The following is a 24,401-nucleotide window of genomic DNA, read 5'->3' as shown; positions in this document are numbered from 1 at the left end:
AGGACAGATTTGTCACTGCAGCTGCAAAGCTGCTTCTCAACTTAAATTGCCAAAAGCAGCTTAATCATTGGGTCAAAGGGGAAAGGGCCACGAGCTAAGCAACGCAGGCTTCTGCAGAGGCTGGTATGGGTTTCAACATGTTATTATTTTCTTAAAGCATCCCCATCACAACACAGTGAATACCACAATGTAACCTCCTTTGAACGTATATTGTTTAATGTGCCTTGACTGTTTGAACTGCCACTGGCACTGGTGCATTTCTGTATACAGAAAAAATGATGTGCAAATGCATCTGGATATGCAAAGTAATAATTTCAGGCTCATTTATGAGAAATTCTTCAAAGGCTATTCAGCTGAAAAGCATATAATAGGCCATTATCCATGAGTCAGAAATGAACAAATAAGAAAGGTTCGTGCTAAAGTTCAAATCTGACCGGGCTCTGAATGAAATAATTATTTGACATGCTATATACAAATATGTTAAATGAAATGAGGGATGATGATAATGTTGCTTGAGAACAGGGTTCATCTGAATTTCAAGTATGTTAAAGGTCCAAGCATAAGTCTGTTTTGCCTTGGAGACTTGAGCAAACTAATTTATGTAGAAAAGCAAACAAGGCATGTATTTCTCTGTTTATTTCTATTCTATATGTATGTCCCCATCTTTAAATTATGCACCATTTCATGCTCTGTAGCATAAATCTAAACTGCCTTCTCTGTGAAATCATGATCTGAGTGGGTGTTCTACAGTAAACAGTGCCTTTACAGTAGACCGTCGCAGGGGCACAGAACGTCACACCAATACATGCTTTATTGCTGGAGTCTGTATTGTAACTGATACTCAATTGCACTGAAACAGAAAGATATTCATAGGCATATATCTGTTCTATCTGAAATCTAAAGGTTTCCAGCCAGTTCCATCTCTACAATCGCTGTTTTTTTGCTCTTCATCCTTTTTCCTGGCTCCAGTTCTCATCCACCCTCCCCAAAGTTTGCTCAATTCCCTCTAGGTTCAACGGCAGGGCACTAGGTCATGGTACTCGCTGGATTTTCACACTGTTCTCTCTACTGAACACCACATCAAGTTAATCAGGGTTAACAATTGTGGCGGTGCCTTGCTGAGCAGGGCTCCCATCGGCTTAGCGTGGCCTGGCTCTGGAGATACAGATGGGCTAGTAATCTCTCTCCTCTCAAGGCAGAGGGGACACATGAGGGCGGAGGCAGCTGGACGGCTGAGTGCGGATGTGGGCTAGAACAAAATTAAGACAGTAACACGTGTTAGATAAAATTAGAGATAAAAATTTTGTGACTTTAAGATATGAAAATATCTCCTAAAAGCAGGTATGTAAAATCTGAGTAATGGGGTTACTGAACAGATAACAATCTCTATAATAATGTAAGCTAGCTTTCTAAATTTGAAATAAAACAAAATATTTCAGAACATAATAATAGGCAAAGACATTTTGTTCTCTCTCTGTTAGGCAGCTCCTTTTGTCCCCAAGGTATTTCATCTCTGTGCACTGGTGCTTTGCCAGCAAAAACAACTTTAAAGGTCCATTTACCAATGTCTCCCTTCAACAAATAAGCTAATTTATATTCCTCCAGAATAGAGCTGTCAACAAAATTAATTTAAAACTAAAATTTGCACGTGAGAACTTGAAATTCAATGACATGCATCCTGGAAATAAAAGTGAGGAGCACAGCGCTTCAATGGCAAGGCAACATTAACATTCTTTTCATAGATTGTGAAAACTCACCCCTCTCAAACGGTGCAAAATGTAACACAAGTATTCTTAATCCCACGTGTGCTACTTTATTCTCATCAGCCACATAGGTCAAGACTAGTGGGATGTCAGAGGTCAAAAAAGACCAAATCCAAAGTAAGTGTATGATGCTTTAAGATCAAAGAGAGGGGGGAGAATAAAAATCTCAGAACTGAGGATGACTGAAGCGTGACCTATTTGGCAATAGCAGCTGGCTCCCTTGCACAACACATCCCTGGGTGCCCCCGCTATAGGCTACGCAGACTTAATTATTCATTCACTTAGAAGGAGCATTACACAACCCTGCATCCCTGATAAAACCAGTGGGGAAGAAAAAGTCTGCCTGTCAGACGGCCCCGGGTGACGGATCTGGAGTTAAATCTTCTCCAGGAGTTCAATTTCAGACAGCAACTAAACACAACTCTACTCCTCGCATAACCTTTTGAACTAAAGAAGCGACTCTAAAGCCCAGCTCCGGCATGAGATTTTATGCGCATTTTACCCTTTGTTATGGAAGACTCTTGTCACAGCCCATCCTTTTTACCCACAACTCGAGCCCTTTCAAGCCGCTCACTTTTTTCCACAAACTGTCTTGCGTTTGCAACATCGCACCTCTTCGGAAGGACACATGTATTATTAAAACGGGATTCAAGTGCTATCCCTGCAGGGACACTCAGAGACTTTCACAGGTTTCTGTCAGTGCCATCATTTTGATTTAACTGTGGCTCCAACTTATTTTTTTTCACAAACATTAGGAATCTGTGACACCAGTGCACAAAGTCAATATTTCATGCACTTGGCAACTCAAAGGCTAAGTTTAAGCTTTAAAGCACTTCTCTTCATTTATTACCCATGTCACCTCGCTTCATGAAAGTCTTAAAATCTCGTCGAAGGTATTATTCTTGAAAGTCGTGTAAAGTGCAAGTGAAACGACAAGAAAAAGAAGATGTGGCGGGAAAGTGGATGGTGATACGGCGGTAATGCTTTGTCCGCTCTCACACATGTAAAATATGTATGCCAGGGTCTCGCAAGGCCCCCAGAGTCACAGAGCATCATCCCTACACCATCTTCACTCAGTTTGTGGATGTCGATTAGTGATCAAGCCTGTGGAATTGTACTAAGAACAACAACAAAAAAGAACAACACAGACAAAGTCCTACCAAACTTTACATGCCCTCGTTGCCCCAGTCAAGAAAATACAGTTCACCAAAAGTTCATGTGTCCATTATCATCTGTGAATTTGGTTATATGTCTGCGACTGGTAGTGAAAGAGGAGGAGCGGGCAAGCCAAATTTACCCCGACAATTGTTGATACGACACACGACGTGCTCTACACTTCTGACCCTGATATGCAGGGTCGTTGCTCGGTCAGTGTGCCGCTGCAGGCTAACTGTGTTTGGGGATTGTGTGTGTGGTGAGTGGAGTTGGAAAAAAAAAAGGATAACCCTAAAATATCTCTGTTACTGGCGCTGTGTCGTAACATTTCCAAGCCAGCCCCGCCCAACATCAAAATGGGTTCAACTAGAGTTCACAACATATGGCCACACCTCCTCGCCATCGCGTCATCAACCTTCTGCTTGATGACGCGATGGCGAGGAGGTGTGGCCATATGTTGTGAACTCTAGTTGTCGTCATGAGCAAGGCCTCACCTACACGCTTGTTTCTTGGTTCTTCTTGTGCCAAGGTCACAGCAGCCCCCAGTGGGGTGACATTCGCGTCATATCAACAGTGTAAAATGTCCTGATTTAGAGCAAGTTTTGTCTTGAATGGACCAACAAAGAAGGCCTGCTATTAGTTTACAACAAAATGAATTTGTTTGCAGTAATTTTAAATAATTATTAAAAAGTAAATTAATAAATAAATACAAATATTTCATAAACTGCAAAATTCTACGGAAATATGAAGGCAACAAAAGAGTTGTGAAATATGTATTACAGTTTTCTCACTAAAACACACACACTCAAATTATAATACCAAAAATATGGACAGGAAGATGAATAATATCACCATTTTATTATCAGTTAATGTACATTTCTAAATATGTGCCTTCATTATAGGCACAGATTTAGGAATGACAAGGAAATAGGGTAAATGTCATATATATTTTACATTATTTTTTAAAACTGTTACAAAACTATATGAATAATTTTTTATTTAACATTTACAAATTAAATGTACTGGTAAAATAATTTTATAGTATATTAAATGCACAAGAAAATAAATGGTGTGAAGAAAGTAGAATCTTAATGTACTATTTATTTTGTATTACATGACCTTCTAATCTCTAATCTCTTTTAATTTATTTTTGTTTCATTACAACTTATTTTTGGCATATGTGTATTTAATATTAGTTTTGATTTGTATATGTTTTTGTCTTTGTAATGGTGTGCCTTCTTGACCAGGACAACTATAAAAAAAACATTTTAATTTCAAGGGTAAATAAATAAATAAAATTGATACAAATGTTTAAATTTAAAAAAAGATTAATTTCATATGAACCTCAAATATTTTTTTATTAGTAGACTTATTTGTTCTGAAACCTGACAAGCTGAAATAAAAATGCAGATAAAATTATATTTTACGCAGTATTATTTAATCAGAAAGTCAATTTATAAAGAAGTCAAACAAGTAATATTCAATAGGTTTTTTACAGAATAATGTAATTTTAACAACCTCACAGATTTTTTTTTTTTTTTTTTTAAAACAGTGCTTCCAATTAGAAATCAACTCAAGCATTTTCCACTAAACCATTAATTTGAGATACCAACACTGTTGGCTTCATTGCCTCCAAATGATGATGATGATGTAACCTACTAAAATTCAGTGAAACTGTTTAATTAAAATATAGAGATTAAACTACAAGATACTATTTTTAAAAAAATCTTTCTTTGACTTTTAAACGATAGAAAACAAATGACCTTGACAAAATACTGTTATTGCAATTAATGTACATTTTAAATAATAGAAAACTAAATAAATATGTATATAAACATTATTTTCTTGTCATATATTATATTGCAAACATAAGTAATGTCTTATAAAACCAATTCTTTTGATCTACTCTCAAAATGACTGTGTGACTATACCCAAACTCATCACTTATTAGGAGAATTATAAACACAAGCTCACATAGTGAAGTTCATCTTTTTTATTTAAAGACAATGGTACAAATTAGGTCATGTACATTTTGCGAGGCAACAAAACAAAATAAATAAATAATGAAAAATAAATATGAAATAAAGAATACTCGGTTCATAACATCGCTTTGGTGAGTTTAGTGTAAAATGTGAAGAAATTATTACGAGACAAACAACATAAATGCTTGCAAAAAGTGTAGTGCCTGTTTTAGCACTGCCTTGTACCTAAAGCAACTCTAACAGTGCTGATGTTCATTAAAACACACACACACAAAAAAAACCCCAGCTTCTAACAGTGGACTCAACTCCTTGTGATCACATACCAGTCATGCAGCAATAAGAATGAAATATTTCAAAGACTAAGAGCGCCCACCAGTGTTGAAAATATATATGAAATCAGCATCATGATATTAGCAATGTGTACTTCGTAGTTCTTTCCAATGAAAAAAAGATTCTTTGTATTAGTTGTTGTAATTATTTCTGATTATTTAGTGTTTAATTATTGTCTCACTTACTGTGACATTTAAAAAAAACATATCGGCAATGTGTTTAAGCGCTTGTTAAATTAATAAATACAATATGAGAAGAATGTAAAACAGTGTCATCAAAAGCTGAATATTTCATTTGATCAACTGTAATTAAATTACTGTAAATTTAAAAAAAATAAAATAAAATAAAAATAAAGTTCTAAATCCTTCTGCTATTTCAGACAAAAGGGCCTGCCTTTAAAATCTCTGTACTGTACTGTTTTGGTATTAATAACATATTAATATTCTTTATCACAACAGAAGGTCAATAGGTCAAGGTATCATTATGTTTCAGTAGGAAACATTTAGACAGTGATATTTTTTCAGTTATAATTTTTTACAACAGATTTGAGATGAAATTGAAGCCTTTAAAGCTTTTATTTTTTTGAGTAATTACAGCGATTTTCATTTACAGTCCCCTGTCTTCAGAGGCACCACATAATTGTAAAAATTGTTGTAATCATAATTAAAATAAAAATCATCATTTTAGATTTTGGCCTTTCTATTCTTGAAGCCGATAAAGTCTACCCTTGTGAAGTCTTCCACTTACAGACTAGCCAGTCAATGACAGTGACACACGTGCGCTGATCTACCGCCAATGTCTTCTGTGGCTCACCAGTATCTTTATTTTCATATATCCATCATACTGTTGATTTCGCAAATCCTAATGTTGCTGTTATCTCTACAATAGAGTTGTTTTTGCAGCCTATCCAACATTTATCTCTGTTGATTCCAAGTTCACATGCATAGTTCAAAATCCAAATGCTGCATTTGAAATCAACTTAGGAGCTTTTAACTGTTTAACTGATGCAAAAAATAATGAAAGAATAGTTTACACCTGTCCATGAAAAAGGTCAATTGAGCAAATTACCTTTAGTCCCCCGGAAAAAACAAAAAAGGGGGCAAAAGCTTAAGAAGCTGTAATTCCTAAACCCTAAAAACACCCTCAAAAAAATTCAGGGAGTCAGCAAATTAATCCCACAATGGTCACAAAACTTTAAACACCTTGAATAATGCAAATCATGTCAGTGCTTAATATATATTCATATATGTCCTCTGATGCAAATGTAAAACATTTGGAATATTCATCAAATTAACAGTTAGCATGATGTGTGATCACAGCACAGGTAGGATCCAACATGTACCAACATCCTACCTGTGCTTCAGCACAGGTAGGATGTTGGTACAAACCTCTTTATCCAACTCTTGCATGAACAGCAGAACTCTGTATATTTCCATAGGAAATATAGTGAACTAAACAGCATCAGATCAGCCTCTGCACAGACAAATCCAACCCCTACAGAATGAGCTTTGTGCTTCTGGTGCGTGACACTACTCTAAATGATGGTCTGCAGAAAGTGAGACTGATGAGGGACAGAAAGTACAGATCGCGAAGCTCACACTGTTCTTAAAAAGAGAGAGAGACAGAAGAAGACAGTATGTAAGACTTTTATTTACTTTCTAACATCTGATTACTATACTACCAAAGTGAATTGAAATTAATCGCATCAAGACATACATTATGGTTGTAAATAAAACTGTACCTCCTTCAACCACTTTTCCTCTAACAGCCACTTGCTAATTAAAGTTTTCCGAATTGTCCATTTGCTCCTGTGCAGCAGGTTCCACCAGTCGGCTGTATGAGTAGACCAGCATCATCTGCAATGGACAAAAAACGTTTCTTTAACAAACGTTTATTCTCATGTTGAAGTGGAAGGTGACTGAGAGAAAGAGAAAGATTGTCTGTTAATTGGTGTTGTGGCGTGGGTGTGGTCTCTGGCCGGGTGCAGAGGAGGGGTGACGCAGTGAGCTCCCGGGGCGGCGCAGGGGTGGGGTGAACAGGTGTGTTGGGATGTGAGTGTGATTATGTCTCTTTATATGTTGTCAGTGACAGGCAGAGGGGGAGTGTCTGTGTCCCAGTGAAAACAAAAACCACAGTGTAATCACATTCGAAAATAAAGTAGTGCTGTCATTACGTCCGTGTCCTGTCTATGCTTAACGGGTCCAACGCTACACGTGTCATTATCATTTAGCAGTTGCTAAGCTGAGTTCAATATTTAGTTCAATTCAATTTTTTTTATACAGCGCCAAATCACAACAGTCGCCTCAAGGCGCTTTACATTGTAAGTTAAAGACCCTACAATAATACATACTGAGAAAAACCCAACAATCATATGACCCCCTATGAGCAAGCACTTTGGCGACAGTGGGAAGGAAAAACTCCCTTTTAACAGGAAGAAACCTCCAGCAGAACCAGGCTCAGGGAGGTGCTGAGACCAGTTGGGATAAGAGAAGGAAGACAGGATAGAAGACATGCTGTGGAGGAGAGCCAGAGATTAATCACAAGTATGATTTAATGCACAGAGGTTGATTAACACATAGTGAGTGAGAAAGGTGACAGAAGAAGAAATACTCAATGCATCATGGGAATCCCCCAGCAGCATATTGCAGCATAACTAAGGGAGGGTTCAGGGTCACCTGATCCAGCCCTAACTATATTCTTTATCAAAAAGGAAAGTTTGAAGCCTAATCTTAAAAGTAGAGATAGTGTCTGTGTCCTGAATTGGACACAGACACGTCTGGAGTTTTACAGACGTGATTTGAAGCGGGAATGTTTCATTCGGGTTTATTTGGTAGTATCTGTAAAAGTTTAAATATTTTTAAGAACTGAACATTTGATGCTGTGATAACTGAGAAACTACATCGGATGTGTCAGGGAGGTAGAGCTCCACGTTTTTTGTTGTTTTTTTTTACAGAGAAAATAATGAAAGAAAGGTCTGTGAAGAACTGATGGAGTAAATTTGGTTGTTTTTGCCTTGTTTTGTCTTGTTTGCTTCTAAACATTTGGGTTTCATAACAAGTGAGCCTGTACTTCATTAAAAGGATATTGTTGTGCTTGCTTGTTAGCTAATCCAGTTGCTGCTGGCTAGACATGTCAACATGCATCTCCTTTTCTTAACATAAAACCTATTTTTAGGTTTTTATTTGTTCTAAACAGATACTCACTGATGAGAAACATCACTTTTTGACATAAAACAGAAATGCACATTTGCACACTTTGTGAGTCCCAATTTTAGAAACTGGTTTATTTTATACACATTAGTGCAAGAACAAAGGTTTGCGTAAAAAGGGAATGTGGTGATTAATCATTATGTTCTCAAGTAGGTAGCAATATTCATTCCTAACAAATGAAAAGTAGAGAGAAGTATTTAGGCAAAATAAAGCAATACAAAAGCACAAATGCGTATTATGTATTATTTTTATTTGTAATATTTTATGTAGGAAAAGAAGAGAAGTACATAACCTAAATCTACCCAAATGTACTATTTACACTGTATAAAGAAAATTTCAAAAGCAAAAATACTGCAAATGAGTTTTCATTTTATTTTTTCAGGTTATGCCCTCGATATAAATATGATTCCTCTCAGCCAACAAAGGTCCGTTTACACTTAACCTCTGACAGGATGCCTTATGGTTTTGTCATTGTAATTGTTGCTTACCGTTAGCAGGACCAGCAGTACAGTCATCATCCCCATCATGACATACATGTTCTCGGTAAGGCCTCCAGCCCATAGTGGGCCCAGAATGGTGGCTAGACCCCCCACTGAACGACGTATTCCCTGACTGAAACCTGTAAAATGCCCCACACAGCACAAAACACATCAAAGGGCTTACTTCTATGGTTATTATAAGGCCTTAAAATGTGCAGTCAGTTTCACTGATATACTAATTTTTTCCCTCGAAACGACCCCAGAACCCTGTCATGCCTTTGCTTGTCCAGTAGATGGTGCAGTTTCTCACCTTGTGTTTTCTCAGCTGTAATTTTGGAAAACAGAGAAACCTGCGCAACAGACACAAACGGCAAACCCAAAATCTGCAGAAATACCCCAATGATGAACTCTGTCAGCTGCCATGCAAAGCCACCTAGAGAAAACACAAAACGCCAAAGGAAGGAAAAAGGTGAATAATATATATGACACATTTCGAAGATGGATTTCAGGAAAGCTTTTTTAAGGATTAAATATTACATATGTGTAAAAAGAAAGCATTACTTTGACTGTGTCTCAGTGAGAGATCAAGGACCTAGTTCTATATGTGAAAATGCTCCGTCCAGATGAACAGCATTCATGAGAGTTAGATGCTAAAGCAAAAAAACAATCAAAAAAAATTATAATTTCAAGTTGAGTCTAACCTAGCGGCTTAGCCAAGAAGATGAGGCACCAGATACAGGAGATGTTGCACATGCACAGACCAATGGCGAGGATCACCCGTTCCGTCACATGGCGGCTCAGCCAGCGCACAAACAGGAAGCCGGCAATCACCACTACACCACCAAGAAAGTACATCACGCTGTTCTCCAGCTCCCCAAAGCTGAAATATTTCTGCGTCAGAGGGGTCACCATGGTCTGAGGACACAGCCCGTTAAATCCTTTAGTCTCATTATGTTTGTTGGCAAGATAAAACTTAGTTTGTATGCTCTCACAGGGTTTAAAATGATTTAAAAAAAAAATCAAGAAATGATATACTGAAAACAGATCATTTAATTTGTATGAGAGTTTCAATCTGCACCTCCAGGGCTGTCTGATTGAAAAAGGTGACAAACTGGGCAGCCAGCAGCACAATCACCTCTTCTCTCAGGAACTCTGATACAAAGAAACCGAAACATGTAGACAAAACATGAAAACACTGGAAAGAGACATTGGTCAACAGCAAAGTCAGAAAGAAAGGGGACAAAAATCTATTTCATAACCAGGAAGTTCAGAAACAACAACAACAAACAAACTGTGCTACTTCACTTGTAAGAGATATATTTTGCACATTCCAAGGCTCATAAAACTAAGACGCTTTGTAGCAAGAAGGCAATCCAATCTGTTTAAGAAGAGGATAGAAGAATAGATGAACAAACAGGCAAGGCACCCAGCAATAATCATGTGAATCACTGACCTCGAGATATGCTGAAATTCTTAAAGACACCTGAAGACTCTGCTGGTGAAACAGGAGAATGAGGTGAAGGATTCGGATTCAGCGTAGTGTTCCTGGGTGGACTGGAAGCCACGACAGAGCCGTAGGACCCCATCAGCTCCTGAGACACTATTAGGGGCTTTCCCTCTTCATCGCTCTCTTCTACGTCTTCCACAAGGCTTTTCTCATTCTCTTCCTCTTGGTTCTTTCGCATCATACTATCCCTGGCTTTCCTTTTCTCAACGGGTGGTAGGTCCACAGTCAGGAAAACAACCACGAATTGAAGGAGAATCCACAGCAGACACATAAACAGCTGCAAGGGAAGGATGAACAAGATCACTGCTCTCCACAGATGGCTGCAAAGAAATGCATAAAAAATGTAAAACACCTTATTATAATGCATACTGACATGTTATAAATCTTACCCCGGGTGCAGTGTATTTATTGATTACAAAAGGACCCAGGTGGAAATCACACAACCTCAGAAAGATGTTAAATGCTGGACCTGTGTTAAACAAAGGATACTACATGAACATTATCCACCTAAAACCATTAAGATTTATAATAACTAAACAATCTTTAATATTTGTCGCAAGAAAGCAAACAAGCACTGACCAATCACAAGTCCAGCCTGCCGACATGCCATGAAAGCAGCAAATACAGTGGCACGGTCCTCTGGGGCCGTGCTTCTGGTTAAGAAGCCAAAGATAGACGAGCTAACGCCTGCACCGATGCCTGGGAAACAAACAAACCAACTAAAAACCAAAAACATCAACTTTGGCTTCTCTTTTCCAGGTAATACTGTTTTTTGTAAAGTGGGAAAAAAGATAAGATATCATGTTTCACCAACAATGGAACAATGACCCAAAACACAGCTCCAAATAAGAACTGTGAACATGAACTATTTAGACAAGAAGGAAACAGTTGGCATTCTTGAAATTTCTCCAGATTACTCCAACAAAGTGACAGCAGTTATGCAACTATTATGTCCAACCTCGACAAAGTCTTAACAATGTCTCATATCCAGTTCATAACACACTCAGTTGCTGCAAACTCAGCAGTATATTTCACCAAACATACCTTAAGACTCAATTTAAAGTAGCTTGTAAACCGATCGCAGGTTGAACTTTGAAACACTATTAGTGACCTACAAGTTAAGGATTTATGAGTGTCAATGGAAACTATCACAAAGGCAGGGACTATATTTTGCAGTAAATAATGTATCCCAGTATTTTCTAATCACTGAAGTACTTTCAGTCTGAAACTTTTATAATCCAGTTTTTTAAACTGTTCTAAACTAACATGCTTTTCAGTATGACTAACATATTTGTAGTCATTAAATCCACAAAATGATTCTCAGTTCTACGTTTACTTATTATAGACTCACCTGCTACCAGTCTGCTTGACAGCAGAAGCCACTTTGAGTATCCCATCAAGTACATAAAATTACCTGTAAAAAAAGATAAAAAGTAAATATGGAATCGACTTAAACAATTGTCATAAGATTTGAATAAAAAAAATATGTTTGGTTTCTTGTACAAAAGAAGTACCCAGTATAACTGGGGTTCAAACGTGAATCCTATTTGAAGGATTGCTGAGTGTTAGAAAATATGCAAGACCTGTGGACTCACCAACTATCTCAAAGATGTTGGCAAACAATATGATCTTCTTTGTTGATCGGGTTCTGTCGGACCAGTGGCCAAACAGTGGTCCAGACAGTAGGCCACTCAGACTGAATGCTGACAGGACCAATCCCAGAAAGTAAGGTGCTGCATCCAGAGTCTGCAAGAAACGCCATATTGTGGGCAAAATTACAGCTGTGGATAGAGAAGAGAGTTTGTTTTTTATTTTACTATTAAGAAATCATACATATTCGATTCATCACAGTCTGAAAACTAAAAGACAAAAGATGGATACAGCACGCTGTTATTGCTTACAGCTTTATTTATCACACAGGCAAAGGATAATGCTGACCAAATGTAATCCAAAATTCAATTACTGGGTCAGATGGCACACAATAAAGCACGCTCTCTGAGAATTCCAGAGAAAATTACTACTCAAATTTTTGTCGTTCAGGGATATGGCCCTGACAGACAACTGTGTGTGGAAGTGACAAAACTAAAAGCTCCAAAACTGAATGTTTCTTTTTCATAAACTTTAGGAATTTATCATTTATTTGTATATTTATATATTGCTCATTAGGAAAGAGCAAAACCTCTGTATCTGTAGATAATTCAATAATCTCTCTTTTTCATTGACCTTGTCTATAAACAGCCTCTATAGAGCACCACAGTGGAGTCAAATAAACAAGATTTGATTGAAGTACAGACTTAATTTAGTTCAAGGTATTAAAAAAAACCCACTGAATTAACTTTTTAACAATTACAGCCAATTTATGTACCTAATGTACCATTTTTAGATGCAAAAAGGTAAATAGAAACTGATTGACTGATAAGCAGTTTCACGGCCAGGTGAGGCCTGTACCCTCGTTACATCAGGACAAACTAAGCTGATAAAATAAAAATCTGGTTCATTCTTTAAAAGAATGAATGAATTGATTAGCTCAAAAAACACCAAAAAGGCCTGAAAGACCACAGAAGGGGAGGTAGGTCGGTGTTTGTTAAAGTCTACAATCAAGAGACACTTTCTGATTGTTAATACAAATACAAATGTACAACAAACCAGTGGTTATGTTCAAAAACAAGAAGGTCAGATTAGACTTTACCAGAAAACATTTAAAGGGGCCTACACATTTCTGAAAAAAATGTCTTCTAACTTGTAATAGAATCATGGGAAGAAAAAAGATGGAGAAGGAGAGAAAGAGCTCAAGGTCCAAAGCATATGACATTATCTGTAAATCATGGTGGAGGCAATATTATAGCATGTGGAACTAGGTCAGTCGTGCTTACTGATGATGTGACTGCTGATAGAAGTAGCAGTAGCACATTCAGCAAAATGTCGCAAAACTGATTGGACAGCGGCTGACAGTGCAAATGGATAGTGAAACAAAGCATACTGCAATACCAAACCAAGAGCTTCTGAAGGGAAAGAAATGCCATATTCCTCAGTGGCCAAGTCAGTCATCTGATCTCACCCCAACAGAGCATGGTTGTACAAAACTGGAGGTAGAAAGATCCACAACAAGGCCTGTCAGAGCATCTTGAGGAAGGAAACACAGCGTTTTGTGATGTGTATGGTTTCTACACTCCAGGAAGCATTTTCATTCAAATATATGTATGATTACGTGATGTTAAAAATAATGTTTCTCTTCTCAATTAATCATTAGCCTTTGAAAACAGATGACTAAACATGGCTGTAATTCTTAAAAGGTTAATGAATTATTTTGGTAAAACCCTTGAATTAAAGTATGCACTTCAGTCACATCATGAATGTTTGATTTAAAATCCACTACAGTGGAGCAGAGACCAAAAACGTATTGACCTAATTGTGTAAAGCGATTTGCTTGATGCACAATGCTTTATAGCTGATACCTGGTTGGCTGGTCGGTTTTCCAGGCTCTTCACAACTACTCATCCGGTTAGTTAGCGGCATTCTTTGCTCACATTGGTGTAGTTGCTTTAATTATTTGTCCCAAATTTGAGAATTATTTACTCTACATGGCAGTTATTTCACATCAGCTATGTGTTAATTCACCCTTTTTGCAAGAGTTTAGTTAAGTTCATTGACTTTGATTTGTGGTTGCCACATTGCTCCTAACCTGTTCTTATGTATACACGTCTTAAAGGCGGACATTTTTAAACACATTTGGATTATGCAATGGTTTCACAAGGCACACCTGCATTCATGTCTGTTGTCAGTTGTTCTTTTGACTGTATTTTTAAAGTGACTGTTACCGAGTTGTGATAATGGCTTAAGCAATGTTTGCATAAAGACAGTGATGTCCAACCAGTTAAATTCAGTTTGATTTTTCTTTATATAGCACGAAATTTAAAAAACAAAACAGTCAACTCAATACACTTTATATTGCAGTAATAATACATAATGGAAAACCCTTAAAATCAGGTGACCCTGTATGAGCAAGCATAAAAACTTCCTTTTAACAAGAAGATTTCTCCAGAAGCATCAGCCTTAGGGAGGGGTGGCAAGGTGCCGAGACCAGTTGGGGGTGAGGGGAAGAAGACGTGCAGTTGAATATACAGTGTCAAACTGTAGTGTAGATGACCCTATTTTACATTACTCACTCTTAAATAAACACAGGTGGGTTGTACTGGAAATCTGCACTCTTAGATCTAAAACATTAATTCAACTACAAGTAAAACCACTCATGTTAAAAGATGAACCAACTGTGTTTTAAGTACTGTTCAGTTTCCTGTGATCAAGCAAACCTAGCTAGTGTTTCCCTTGAAAATTTGAAGTCCAAGTGTAAAATAACTGCTTAAGATTTTAGGTTAACTTAACCTTGTAACTCTTTGGGAGTTGCCCAATATTGTTGCAAAGTAAAACAAAAATCTTTTCTACCTGAGATTTTCCTTTAATCACTAATTTCCTTGTTTGTTTTCACTGTCACGTGGGGTGCTATCAAGCGCTCCAATCATGCTGGACTGAGTCACTTATATACATTTGGGTCACAGGTCCTCCCACGCTTAGCCTGGTTGTACTCAATGGTTCTGTGCTATGGTCTTATCAGGTGAAACACAGTTATTATTTCCACAGGAACAGTTTTCTTACACATTTTGCTAAGTCCTGTGCTTTGTTGGAGATTGTTCAAGTAGTTCAATTTTTAGGAACTAACTCATCAATGGAGGCTGACACACGTTGATCTTACTCACAGATCAGCCTGGGGTTCTCTCATTACTGCGCACACAAGGGAACATAAATGTACGGTGATGCAATGATATCGCAATATTTTTACACCACATAAAGATTTACACTGGTATTATCGCCTTACCTTTGAGTTTGCCCAATTCTACCTCAATCTTGCATCTGTGGATGCTGAATTTCCTATTTTCTGATTTACACTCGTCACCAGCAAATAGTGAAAACAATTTGCTGTTACAGAATCATAAAATTGAAACAAACCTTAAATTTGTACTTAATTTCACTTCATTTAAAGCTCACAATTGTATTGATTGAAGCCTGGATTTATAATCTATTCTTTTACAGTTTTCTGTGTGTGTCTTTATAACCGGTTAAGCTTATGGTACTTATAATGCAGTGTGTAACACAGAACAGATTTTTTTGTTTGTTAAATGCCAATGCGGTAAATAAACACAATGTAACATATTATTATTATTATCATCATCTCCACCTCTTATAATAATTAGATTTTTATATATTCTATGCAATACATATACATCTTATATATTGGGATACTTATAAACATTTATGTTATCACAAATGCGCTTTAAATGCACTGTAGAGATGACCTTCATTGAAAATGATTATGTGAAATGAATTATTTCCGATGTTTTTTCTTTTTAATGTTTATTATATTTGCATATTGTTAAATAGACTATAGTAAACATGATATGAAGGGGATATGAATATATATAAAATAAAGAAATGACCTATTTTTAAAAATCTTTTTTACTCTTTATACTCATGCGTCATTGCACCGGTGTTGTGCCACAGCGTTATAATTAAAACAGTCCATTTTGTCCACTTAAAATATCTTTATAGAACAGTTTTGTTGTACTTGTTACAATTTCTTTGTCATTGTCATCTACCCATGTTTACCCCAATAACAAGTCTTACCATATTCCACCCCGCTGAGAAGAAAAATAAGTCCAATGATGATATATGTCAGCTTCTTTTCCCGTCTGCTATCCATTACGCCTCACTGCTGAATTCTTCTCTCTGTAAGACTTTAAACATACATGTCCCTTCTCGTCTCCCTACCAAACACAGCCGACATAATCCCGAGAGCAGTGCTTCCAATTACAGAGAACAGCTGCAGAATGCTTCAAGAGCACACTGTTCCCACTACCTGAACAGCGTTTGCAAGGCTAATATCACTTATCACTACGCGTTATCTCATATCGTATGGAAAACTCGTGTTTTCGTCGTGAAAACACGAGTCCAGTCCATGCATATATAAAATGTCTGTAATTAAACCAGCCGGGTAAATGCTCCGCAATGATTGATGCTAGCCGTAGCTTACTAAACACTCGCCCTCAAACTGCCAAAAGCGAGGCAGAGGGGAAACAACCAATCACAGCAGCGCGCAGTTTAAAGCCATCCTACACAACTTCCGGTTGCCCGCACATTGACAGTCGCAACCGCTGAAACTTCAACTGCTTTCATAGATTGAATAATATACGCACACATTGGAGTATAAGGGTTTTTTTTCTTCTTCTTTCTGTTGCAAGACCATTTAACAAGATACACGATGGTAGTGCTGTGCGATACTGCAAATTTTGGTATCGATCTGATACAAAGAACTGCACTTCTTGTTTATACGTGCTTTATTAGACAAGCGTCACTATTGCAAAAAAATAAAACCTTTTGAACCCCTTGGACTGAATCTGGATATTCGCTAATGAGTGTGGATTCAATCATGCTGATTAATGCAGTTTAGGAGTAGGAGAGAGCATAGGCAGGGTGAAGTGGGTGGAGATGAGTGTCAGGGGTGATTTGTGACAGGAGGTTAGCAGCAAGGGTGAAAAAGAAGGTTTATAAGACGAGAGTGAGACCTGCTATGATGTATAATTTGGACAGTAAGACTAAACTAAAAACCCTAAACCTGGAGCTGGAAATGCTAAAATTTTCATAGAAAGTGGACAAGCTAGAAAATGAGTGTATCAGAGGGAGAGCTCACGTCAAGTGTTTTGGAGATAAAGTTGGAGAGACAAGGGATGATGATGAGAAATAGTGGATTTGTTGGACAAAGGATGTTGAAAATGGAGATACCAAGCAGGAGGAAAAGCGGAAGACCTCAGAGAAGTTACATCGTTCCTTTATTGCATCACTAAACTCTAGTCTGAGTCAGACAAAAATGTTCCCCATCTTGTGACTTCCATTAGAAGAAAAACCCGCTTTCCATACAAAAAGCTGCCTGTGTACACTTGATTAAATTTTCTGTCTCTCGTGTGTTCACATTTTAGTTTGTTGGCATGTAGAACATTTCCCATCACACTGTGAAGTCCCACACATGAGGTAGGATTACCTCATGTTTGTTGCTAAATCTTCCTTTTAGGGAGAGATTTAATCTTTGGGCATTAATCATGTGTGTTGCTGCTTTTACACATGCTTAAGGTTTTGCTTGTGGTTGTGGATCCCTTGTTGCCTCATGTGCAGAGTCAGAATGACATCAGCTAACATGCATTGTTGCGGTTGTGAGTAGGCTGAGGATAAATGGCCCATTTGGGGTCTGCAGGAGGAATAAATGGAGCCAAAAACTGCAAACAGATTTATTGGAACTGTAATTACAAACCTGAAAGTTCACCGTTCTGAACTACTTTATTCAATTAGCACTGTTTCTTTATAGAACCATCTTCCATCCTAATTATAGCAGCACACATGATGCCTGTGTAATAATGTTAGACTCACCCTTCTTGCAGAGTACAAGGATAATTAAATGTTTGTTTGAGAGCAGTTGCTAAGATATAAGGAAGAATAAACATGCCAATGTGTATAAAAGAAGTCTTTATTTACAGTTTGTCTGCAGGTGGAGTCGGTAGCAGTTCTTATGTGCCACAGTGTTTAGTCTTTAGTCCATCCTGATGGAGGAATGAGAATCATCAAAATAAAAAAGTTTCTGACAGCCTCCTTGTAGATGCTCCATATAAATTTAAGGTTGACTGGTGAACCATGGGTGGGTGACCACAGGTTTGTTTTAGAAGGCCAGCTTCTTCATGAGCAGGTAGACCCTAGAGTCCACTTCAAAGCCGTGAAGATTGTTGGCATCTCCCTGTAGCCTCATGAGGAGGCCTCCATAAGACACATAAGCAGAGCTGAAACAAGAAAAACACACAAGAAATTGGAATAGCACAAACCAACGGCAGAGTCTGGAAAAGTTATCACACAGGCAGATTCAAATGTGATCTCATTTCCATAAATAGTTTCACAGAAAGGTCATCTTCTCTGTTAGAAACACAGTTTTGTTCCAGCAGATTATTAATTTCAGTAAATATATGACATATAGTCATTTTGAGAAAACTAAGCACTTCACTTACAGACGTGTGGCAGCTTCTGTTGAAGTTTCATCGCCCTCAATCTTGTAAACTTTCCCATACATCACATAATCAAACTGGTCTGCTCTGGAAATTTAAACAAAGTGGAATGAGTGTGAAAGTCATTTTGTAAATTAAAAGCGTAAGAAGTATTAACAATGTTATTATTGTTAAATATGCCAATAAAACAGCAATTTTCTTTTTGCTAAAGTTCCACAAATTACAACTTTAAATTGGAAGCAGCTGTCTTACCTAGACGGTCTGTCATCCTGAGGATTGTACTCTCCATCGTCTGGTGTTCCATCTTCATATAACGTGCTGGCAATTACCAGTCTAAACTTGTCACCTTAATGAAAGAGATATATTACAACAAACTAGCTTTATCATATTGTGCATTTGGACACTTTGGGTTACAGATACAATTCTGACACATGGTTCTTCAAGGCTTTTTACTCATAGAGCTGGGTTCCTTTGGGTTGAGTAAATGTTATTATACAGCTATTACACGACTTACCTGCACGTGAACAAGTCAAATATTGAGGGAGTCAGGGGATACATTAACGAGCAATCATATTTTTTTATGTATTACAGTATAATCTTTACTTTTGAAGAGTGCCAGTTTATTCTGATAAAATATTCTAAATAGCTGACATAGTCATTTGCTATAATTATGCTGTATATAGGACCGGTTTACACCATTGTATTTGATACATATTAACTAACAAATGACTTCCAATTTAAAACAAAACAAAACAAAAACACAAAGACACACAGGGACAAAAAAAGAATGTTTTTTCTTACCAAGATCAACAGGATAGATCTGAATGTTCACATCCAAGATGAGGTCCATCTTGAACGATTCACTTTCACAATGCAGACGAGATACTGCAGATTAACAGTTGAAGAGTTTCTATTAGATAATTTATTGTTTGTTTGTTTTTTTAATTAAATGGTGTTAACGAAGATCAACAATAACTAAAATAATGCCTCTTGTTGATAATCAAAGTTAGACTGGTTCATGATTGGCCAGATCAAACATGCAATTATCTGTTGGTTGGTGTTATAATTTCACTTTTTTAATGATAATATTTCACACACCTCTGTCAAACTTCTTGCCATCTGGATCGATATCTTTTACATCAAAAATATCCTCAAAAAGAATTCCAGCCATCTCTCTCCGAGTCTGTCAGTCTGTAAAAATAAGGGAAAATAAAGACAAAAACACAAAATGAAGCCACTTTTATTAGACTGAAACCATTACTGAAACTTAAAACACACCCTGCCAGTACAAGAAACACACTTCACTGAAATTCACAGAAACTTGTGTTTGCTTGTCTTATTGTTTCCCCCCGTCTATTCTGTGCACAACTGCAGCTGAAAAATCTTAACCACTAATCATACATTAATGAAACAACTGTGTATCACAACGTAAAAAAAAAACTTCAAACCTTAATAATTCGTGCTTTTGTTTTTGACCATTTAACAGTAATCTAACACCCGTTGTTGCCGAATCAGTTAGCGAAAGTATTAAGGTCTTGGCAAAGCTTTTTCAACTTTAGCATCTCTCATTCATGCTAATTGCTAGCCTTAGCATATTGGCCAAACGATTCCAAAAACGTACCTCAAGTTTTGATATTATACTGTAAGTTCAATGGCGTCGCGCTCACTTGGGTTTTCACTCTGCGACGGGGAGTATTTAATTTTGCGCTAGATGTCTTAGTTAGTCAAAATTTCATTCATTATTATCCCAAACAGACTGTACCGCGCAGGAACAATGTGCTCAACCTTTGACATAGAAAGTGCTTCCGGTTTGAAATACGGAAAAAAAGAATATAAACGTAAATATATAACGAAATTAGATAAAGACAGATAGACGAATTTTTTCAGCCACAGACAAAAAAAAACGTATAATAAAAAAAATACCTGCCTATCTGCTCTTTCTCTACGTTAATATTCGAAACAAATATATAGGTTTTCCAGCTAGTTTAAAAAATAAATGGTCTCATGAGATACCTTATTGTTGTTATAAAGTTAAAAAGAGCAAAATAAAATCACAATAATCTGCAAAGAATACGTAAGAACCAAATAGCATCCTTTCGGCAATCTTTACGACATTTGCCTCTACTTTCCAGTCTATTCGGTTGCTAGGTGTTTTTTAGCGTCCTGTCTGTGTACTGTTGCTAGCTAATGGCTATCTAACTAATATAAGTTGCAACTGAAGACCACAAATCCTCACAAAAATGGACGGTTCTACGCGTGAGCGCCTCGGAAGTGTCAATGAAATGTATTCACCAAGTACCTGATATACGAACGAGGTAATGATGTTAATGCGCTCTCTTTATGTCGCATAACGTTAATTGATGAGTTAGCTTATTAGCTAGCTTGTGACATCTTGACGCTGTCTCTGATGTCTTACTGTGATGAAAATAATTCACTTTTAAGGCAAATGTGCTTGAATTTTAGATTATAAAGTAAAATCGCCATCAGTTGTATCTTTGTTGATGTTTTTCTCTTTCTGTGTGTGTGTGTGTGTGTGTGTGTGTTAGTTGCTCAAACCATTGTGCTGTCCAATTCAAACAGACCGCAAAATACTAACTCGGAGCGAAAACGTTATTGAATGAAAGTGGGACTCTTTGCTGCCGGATATTTTAAAGCTTTTCGGTACTCACATGAGTTCCAAGGAGGCAGCCAATATGGGGGACATCTCGGCAAATGAAACCGATCTTCTTGGGATGATTAAGGAGGTAGCACGTTTCTTCTGTAAACTGCCATATGCAAATCGCAGTGAGCATTAATAGAAATGAAGTAATCGCAATGCACAACTTTCATATATAGCGTTTCTACAATAAATTATGCATAGATGATTGAAAGCATACTTACATTCTGCTCTGATTGAGGTGGTATGTCACGTGTGTTTATTTGTATTTTTTTGTTCGTTTCTTTGTAGTACCTCAAATTTGAAGAATTTGAAGAAACTCTTCACAGTTTTGAGAAGGAGTGCAAAAGCAAAGGCAGACTCCTCTCAAAGCCTCGAGGGAATACTCTCAAAGACTCAAAGACACGTGTAATTCAGGTACATTTTGATTTTTCATGGAGGAGTGATGGTAAAAAGTGCAAAAGACTATTTGATTAGAAAATGCTAATTAACATGTAAATATTGCAACCTCAAAGCAAAGTTCAAATTGATGTATTTGTCTGTATTAATTGTAAAGATCTGTAATAGTCATGTACATTGAGACTCAATTATTACTGTGTGATAAACCACAAAAAATGTGACTTTTGTAGAAAGACCTTCTCAGCTCATTTGATGATGGAGACCACAGGGTGTTCTTTGAACTGTGGACAGAGAATATTCCCCACAGAGTTAAAGACACTGATGCTGAGGCCCAGGGACTGGAGTTCTACCTTTACATCCACTTTACAATCTACCCACTGAGGAGGCACCCTGTAGGACATGTATGTATTTACATGTGTATTTACAAGTGTATGTGTCTGTTAATACTTATTTCATTATGTGCTATTTTTCATATGTCCACTAAGCTGCGCCAGAGTCTTATTTTCGCCCTTCTGTGGCAACAATTTTGTGAGTCAATTGGAGTTTGAGTTCATTTATTTATACAGATTTGTAAAAAACCTTATGCTTCTTTTAGCAAAACATGCAATCATAATTGAAGATGTATTGCGTCTTCTTAAGTGACCCCTTAAGCCAGGGGTGTCCAAACTTTTTTCACTGAGGGCCACATACATAAAAATATAGGAGGGGCTGGGCCACTTACTAGAAATTAGGTATATAACCTTAACTTTACTGTATTAAAGTTAGAAAAATCACTTAAAAGTGGTCAAATGTGTTATATTGTTGAATATAATTAAAGACAAAACTGCCTTCATCACAGCTTTCCATAAATTGATGTTTATTGATTTATTCAGAAAAAGCTTTGGTAGCTCATTCTCAGAACAGCAGCCTCAGATTTCTTCTTAGACAGAAGATTTACAGTCCAGAGAAAAAACAATAAAGGGGAAAATGGGACGGGTACATTTCAAGTTTATTATTTAAGTTATTAGGCTTAGCAAAACATCTATTAACGTCCGTTTGAAACGATGGACGATGGACTGGACTTAATAACAGGAGTCCATATAATTTTAGTAAATTATTCTGGTGAGTATCAGCTGCGCTGGGTATGTAAATCGGGCCATCCAGCTGCAGTGCTGATCGTACGCCACTCCTGGCAAAAATCCAGACAAATGTCACTTGATCAAGGAGCAAATCTGCATCAGATGAGATCAGCTGACTACGTCTGCGTGCGCTGTGCATATAAAGAAAGTGGTGCGCAAAAGCAGGGTAGTGACATAATTGATGCGCATTATTGATATTTGAAGCATGTGTACCTACACATGCATGCTTATTAACACACGGGTACTGTGGAATATATTTTTACTCACATAAAGCGCTCGTGCTCTCGTCCACTCCCCGCAAAAAAATTAGCAGCTGTGCGGTGTCTGTGGCATCGGTGTAAAAATCAAAAGCACAGCTTTATCAGACAGTTGCAGTTTAATGTTGGCTGACGAGTCTTCAATTTGTCGCACAACTGTATTTCTGGACATGCTGACGTTGTTGAAGTTCTGCACTTTTTCCGGATAGGCCTACATTATTTCGGTGACTTTAACGAGGCCGTGTTTTATGAGGTCTCCATCTGAAAAAGGCTTGCCATGTCTTGGGCGACCTCATAGCTGGCTATTGGAGCCTTTTCCTGGACAATTTGAGCACGCAAAAAAATACTGTTGCTGTCCCTGCAGCATAGCTACCATTTGCTTTAATTTCTGCTCTCGCTCAGCACCAGTGTAAGATGCATAGGCCTGATGTTTGGTTTCATAATGACGTCGTACATTATACTCTTTCATAACTGCCACAGTTTCAGTGCAGATCAAACAGACATACTTCCCCTTGAATTCTTTGAAGAAATATTCACTCTCCCACCGTGTCTGAAATTTTCTGCACTCACTTTCTACCTTTTGCTTCTTTGGTTCTGCCATGTTTAGTAACTTGGGGATAAGTTTTTCTGTGATTTGCCTTTTTGGTGGAGCAACTGCCTTGATCAACAGCAGCTCCCCCTGGTGTTAAAACTAAGAAGTGCAATACACTCAAGAAGTGCGGGCCATATTCTATTCTATTTATAAAATTACTTGCGGGCCAATTAAAAATGGACCGAGTTTGGACACCCCAGCCTTAAGCTTACCTGATTTAGTTATTTATTTTTTTAAATTTTGTTCATGAATTGTTTTTGATGGACATCTCAAATCTACCTCAAGGACCGTGCTGAGTTTGAAGAGAGGGTTTCCTTCTTCAGGCAGTACCTGGAAACTCGAGGAGGAGCTCTGAGCCAGACCACAGAGTTTCTGCCTTACTACGCTTTGCCTTTTGTTCCCAACCCCACTGTCCACCCTTCTTTCAAAGAACTGTTCCAGGTATTACACTTATAGAATATTACCTTGCTTTTAACCATCTAGTACAGTTACTAAGTCACACTGTGAGAATGAACATCACCATACTTCATATTTAACTTCTGTTTCATGTTTTTAGGATTCCTGGATGCCAAAATTGAGAGATAAGCTGGAGCAGTTCCTGTCAGTGATACTTAAGCCATCTAACAGCCCAAGGCTGATGACTTTATATGTATCCTTCTACTGTGCCTCACTAATGAGCCGTTGCTGGGAAAACCATCAGAGTACAGATGTACAAATGGATTTGTCTGTCTTGTTTTGATTTCAGTGAGATGGCATTAGCGACAAATCTGAAACTAATAGAAAATTAACACAATTCATATTTTCATTCATTGCACAAACCCACGTGACAGGTAAACGGTTGTCAAGTAAAACGTAACT

At 37.4% G+C, this 24,401-nt stretch overlaps 3 protein-coding genes across 11 annotated transcripts in view; 1 reads left to right on the top strand and 2 right to left on the bottom strand.

Annotated features, from left to right (window-relative positions):
* Nucleotides 1–4,896: 4,896 nt before the first annotated feature.
* Nucleotides 4,897–16,546, bottom strand: mfsd8l1 (major facilitator superfamily domain containing 8-like 1). 3 transcript variants are annotated; one of them, XM_082505020.1, is made up of 12 exons: nucleotides 16,105–16,546; nucleotides 12,021–12,206; nucleotides 11,777–11,839; nucleotides 11,005–11,124; nucleotides 10,815–10,894; nucleotides 10,372–10,702; nucleotides 9,997–10,070; nucleotides 9,620–9,833; nucleotides 9,229–9,351; nucleotides 8,928–9,058; nucleotides 6,972–7,086; nucleotides 4,897–6,834 (listed from the first exon to the last, which is right to left on the bottom strand). In XM_082505020.1, the coding sequence occupies exons 1-11, from the start codon at nucleotides 16,178–16,180 to the stop codon at nucleotides 7,006–7,008; spliced, it is 1,479 nt and encodes a 492-aa protein (XP_082361146.1). In that variant the 5' UTR covers nucleotides 16,181–16,546; the 3' UTR covers nucleotides 4,897–6,834; nucleotides 6,972–7,005. The 3 variants fall into 3 exon arrangements, with proteins under 3 accessions (XP_082361146.1, XP_082361147.1, XP_082361148.1); XM_082505021.1 differs by having other exon boundaries at nucleotides 4,897–6,829; XM_082505022.1 differs by having other exon boundaries at nucleotides 12,021–12,171.
* Nucleotides 16,547–17,979: 1,433 nt separating this feature from the next.
* polr2h (RNA polymerase II, I and III subunit H) lies at nucleotides 17,980–21,286 on the bottom strand. Of its 3 annotated transcripts, none has more exons than XM_082505859.1 (6): nucleotides 21,191–21,286; nucleotides 19,620–19,712; nucleotides 19,323–19,406; nucleotides 18,774–18,867; nucleotides 18,525–18,608; nucleotides 17,980–18,302 (listed from the first exon to the last, which is right to left on the bottom strand). In XM_082505859.1, the coding sequence occupies exons 2-6, from the start codon at nucleotides 19,690–19,692 to the stop codon at nucleotides 18,185–18,187; spliced, it is 453 nt and encodes a 150-aa protein (XP_082361985.1). In that variant the 5' UTR covers nucleotides 19,693–19,712; nucleotides 21,191–21,286; the 3' UTR covers nucleotides 17,980–18,184. The 3 variants fall into 3 exon arrangements, with proteins under 3 accessions (XP_082361985.1, XP_082361986.1, XP_082361984.1); XM_082505860.1 differs by lacking the exon at nucleotides 21,191–21,286 and adding an exon at nucleotides 20,535–20,621; XM_082505858.1 differs by lacking the exon at nucleotides 21,191–21,286 and adding an exon at nucleotides 20,143–20,354.
* The window catches only part of armc9 (armadillo repeat containing 9), a 26,952-nt gene continuing 23,213 nt past the window's right edge, over nucleotides 20,663–24,401 (top strand). For 3 of the 5 annotated variants that reach the window (XM_082505851.1, XM_082505852.1, XM_082505849.1), the window contains exons 1-6: nucleotides 20,663–20,836; nucleotides 21,068–21,265; nucleotides 21,469–21,594; nucleotides 21,807–21,977; nucleotides 23,829–23,984; nucleotides 24,100–24,192. In XM_082505851.1, the coding sequence (XP_082361977.1) occupies nucleotides 21,191–21,265; nucleotides 21,469–21,594; nucleotides 21,807–21,977; nucleotides 23,829–23,984; nucleotides 24,100–24,192 (621 nt within the window). In that variant the 5' untranslated portion in view covers nucleotides 20,663–20,836; nucleotides 21,068–21,190. The remainder of the gene's footprint in view (nucleotides 20,837–21,067; nucleotides 21,266–21,468; nucleotides 21,595–21,806; nucleotides 21,978–23,828; nucleotides 23,985–24,099; nucleotides 24,193–24,401) is intronic. The other 2 variants (XM_082505850.1, XM_082505853.1) reach the window with 2 other exon arrangements.

Source organism: Aulonocara stuartgranti (genome assembly GCF_965226115.1).
Source record: "Aulonocara stuartgranti genome assembly, chromosome: 15".
In the NCBI taxonomy this organism is placed as follows: Eukaryota; Metazoa; Chordata; class Actinopteri; order Cichliformes; family Cichlidae; genus Aulonocara; species Aulonocara stuartgranti.
Note: the sequence above shows the minus strand (reverse complement) of the source record. Positions and strands in the feature narration are given on the sequence as shown.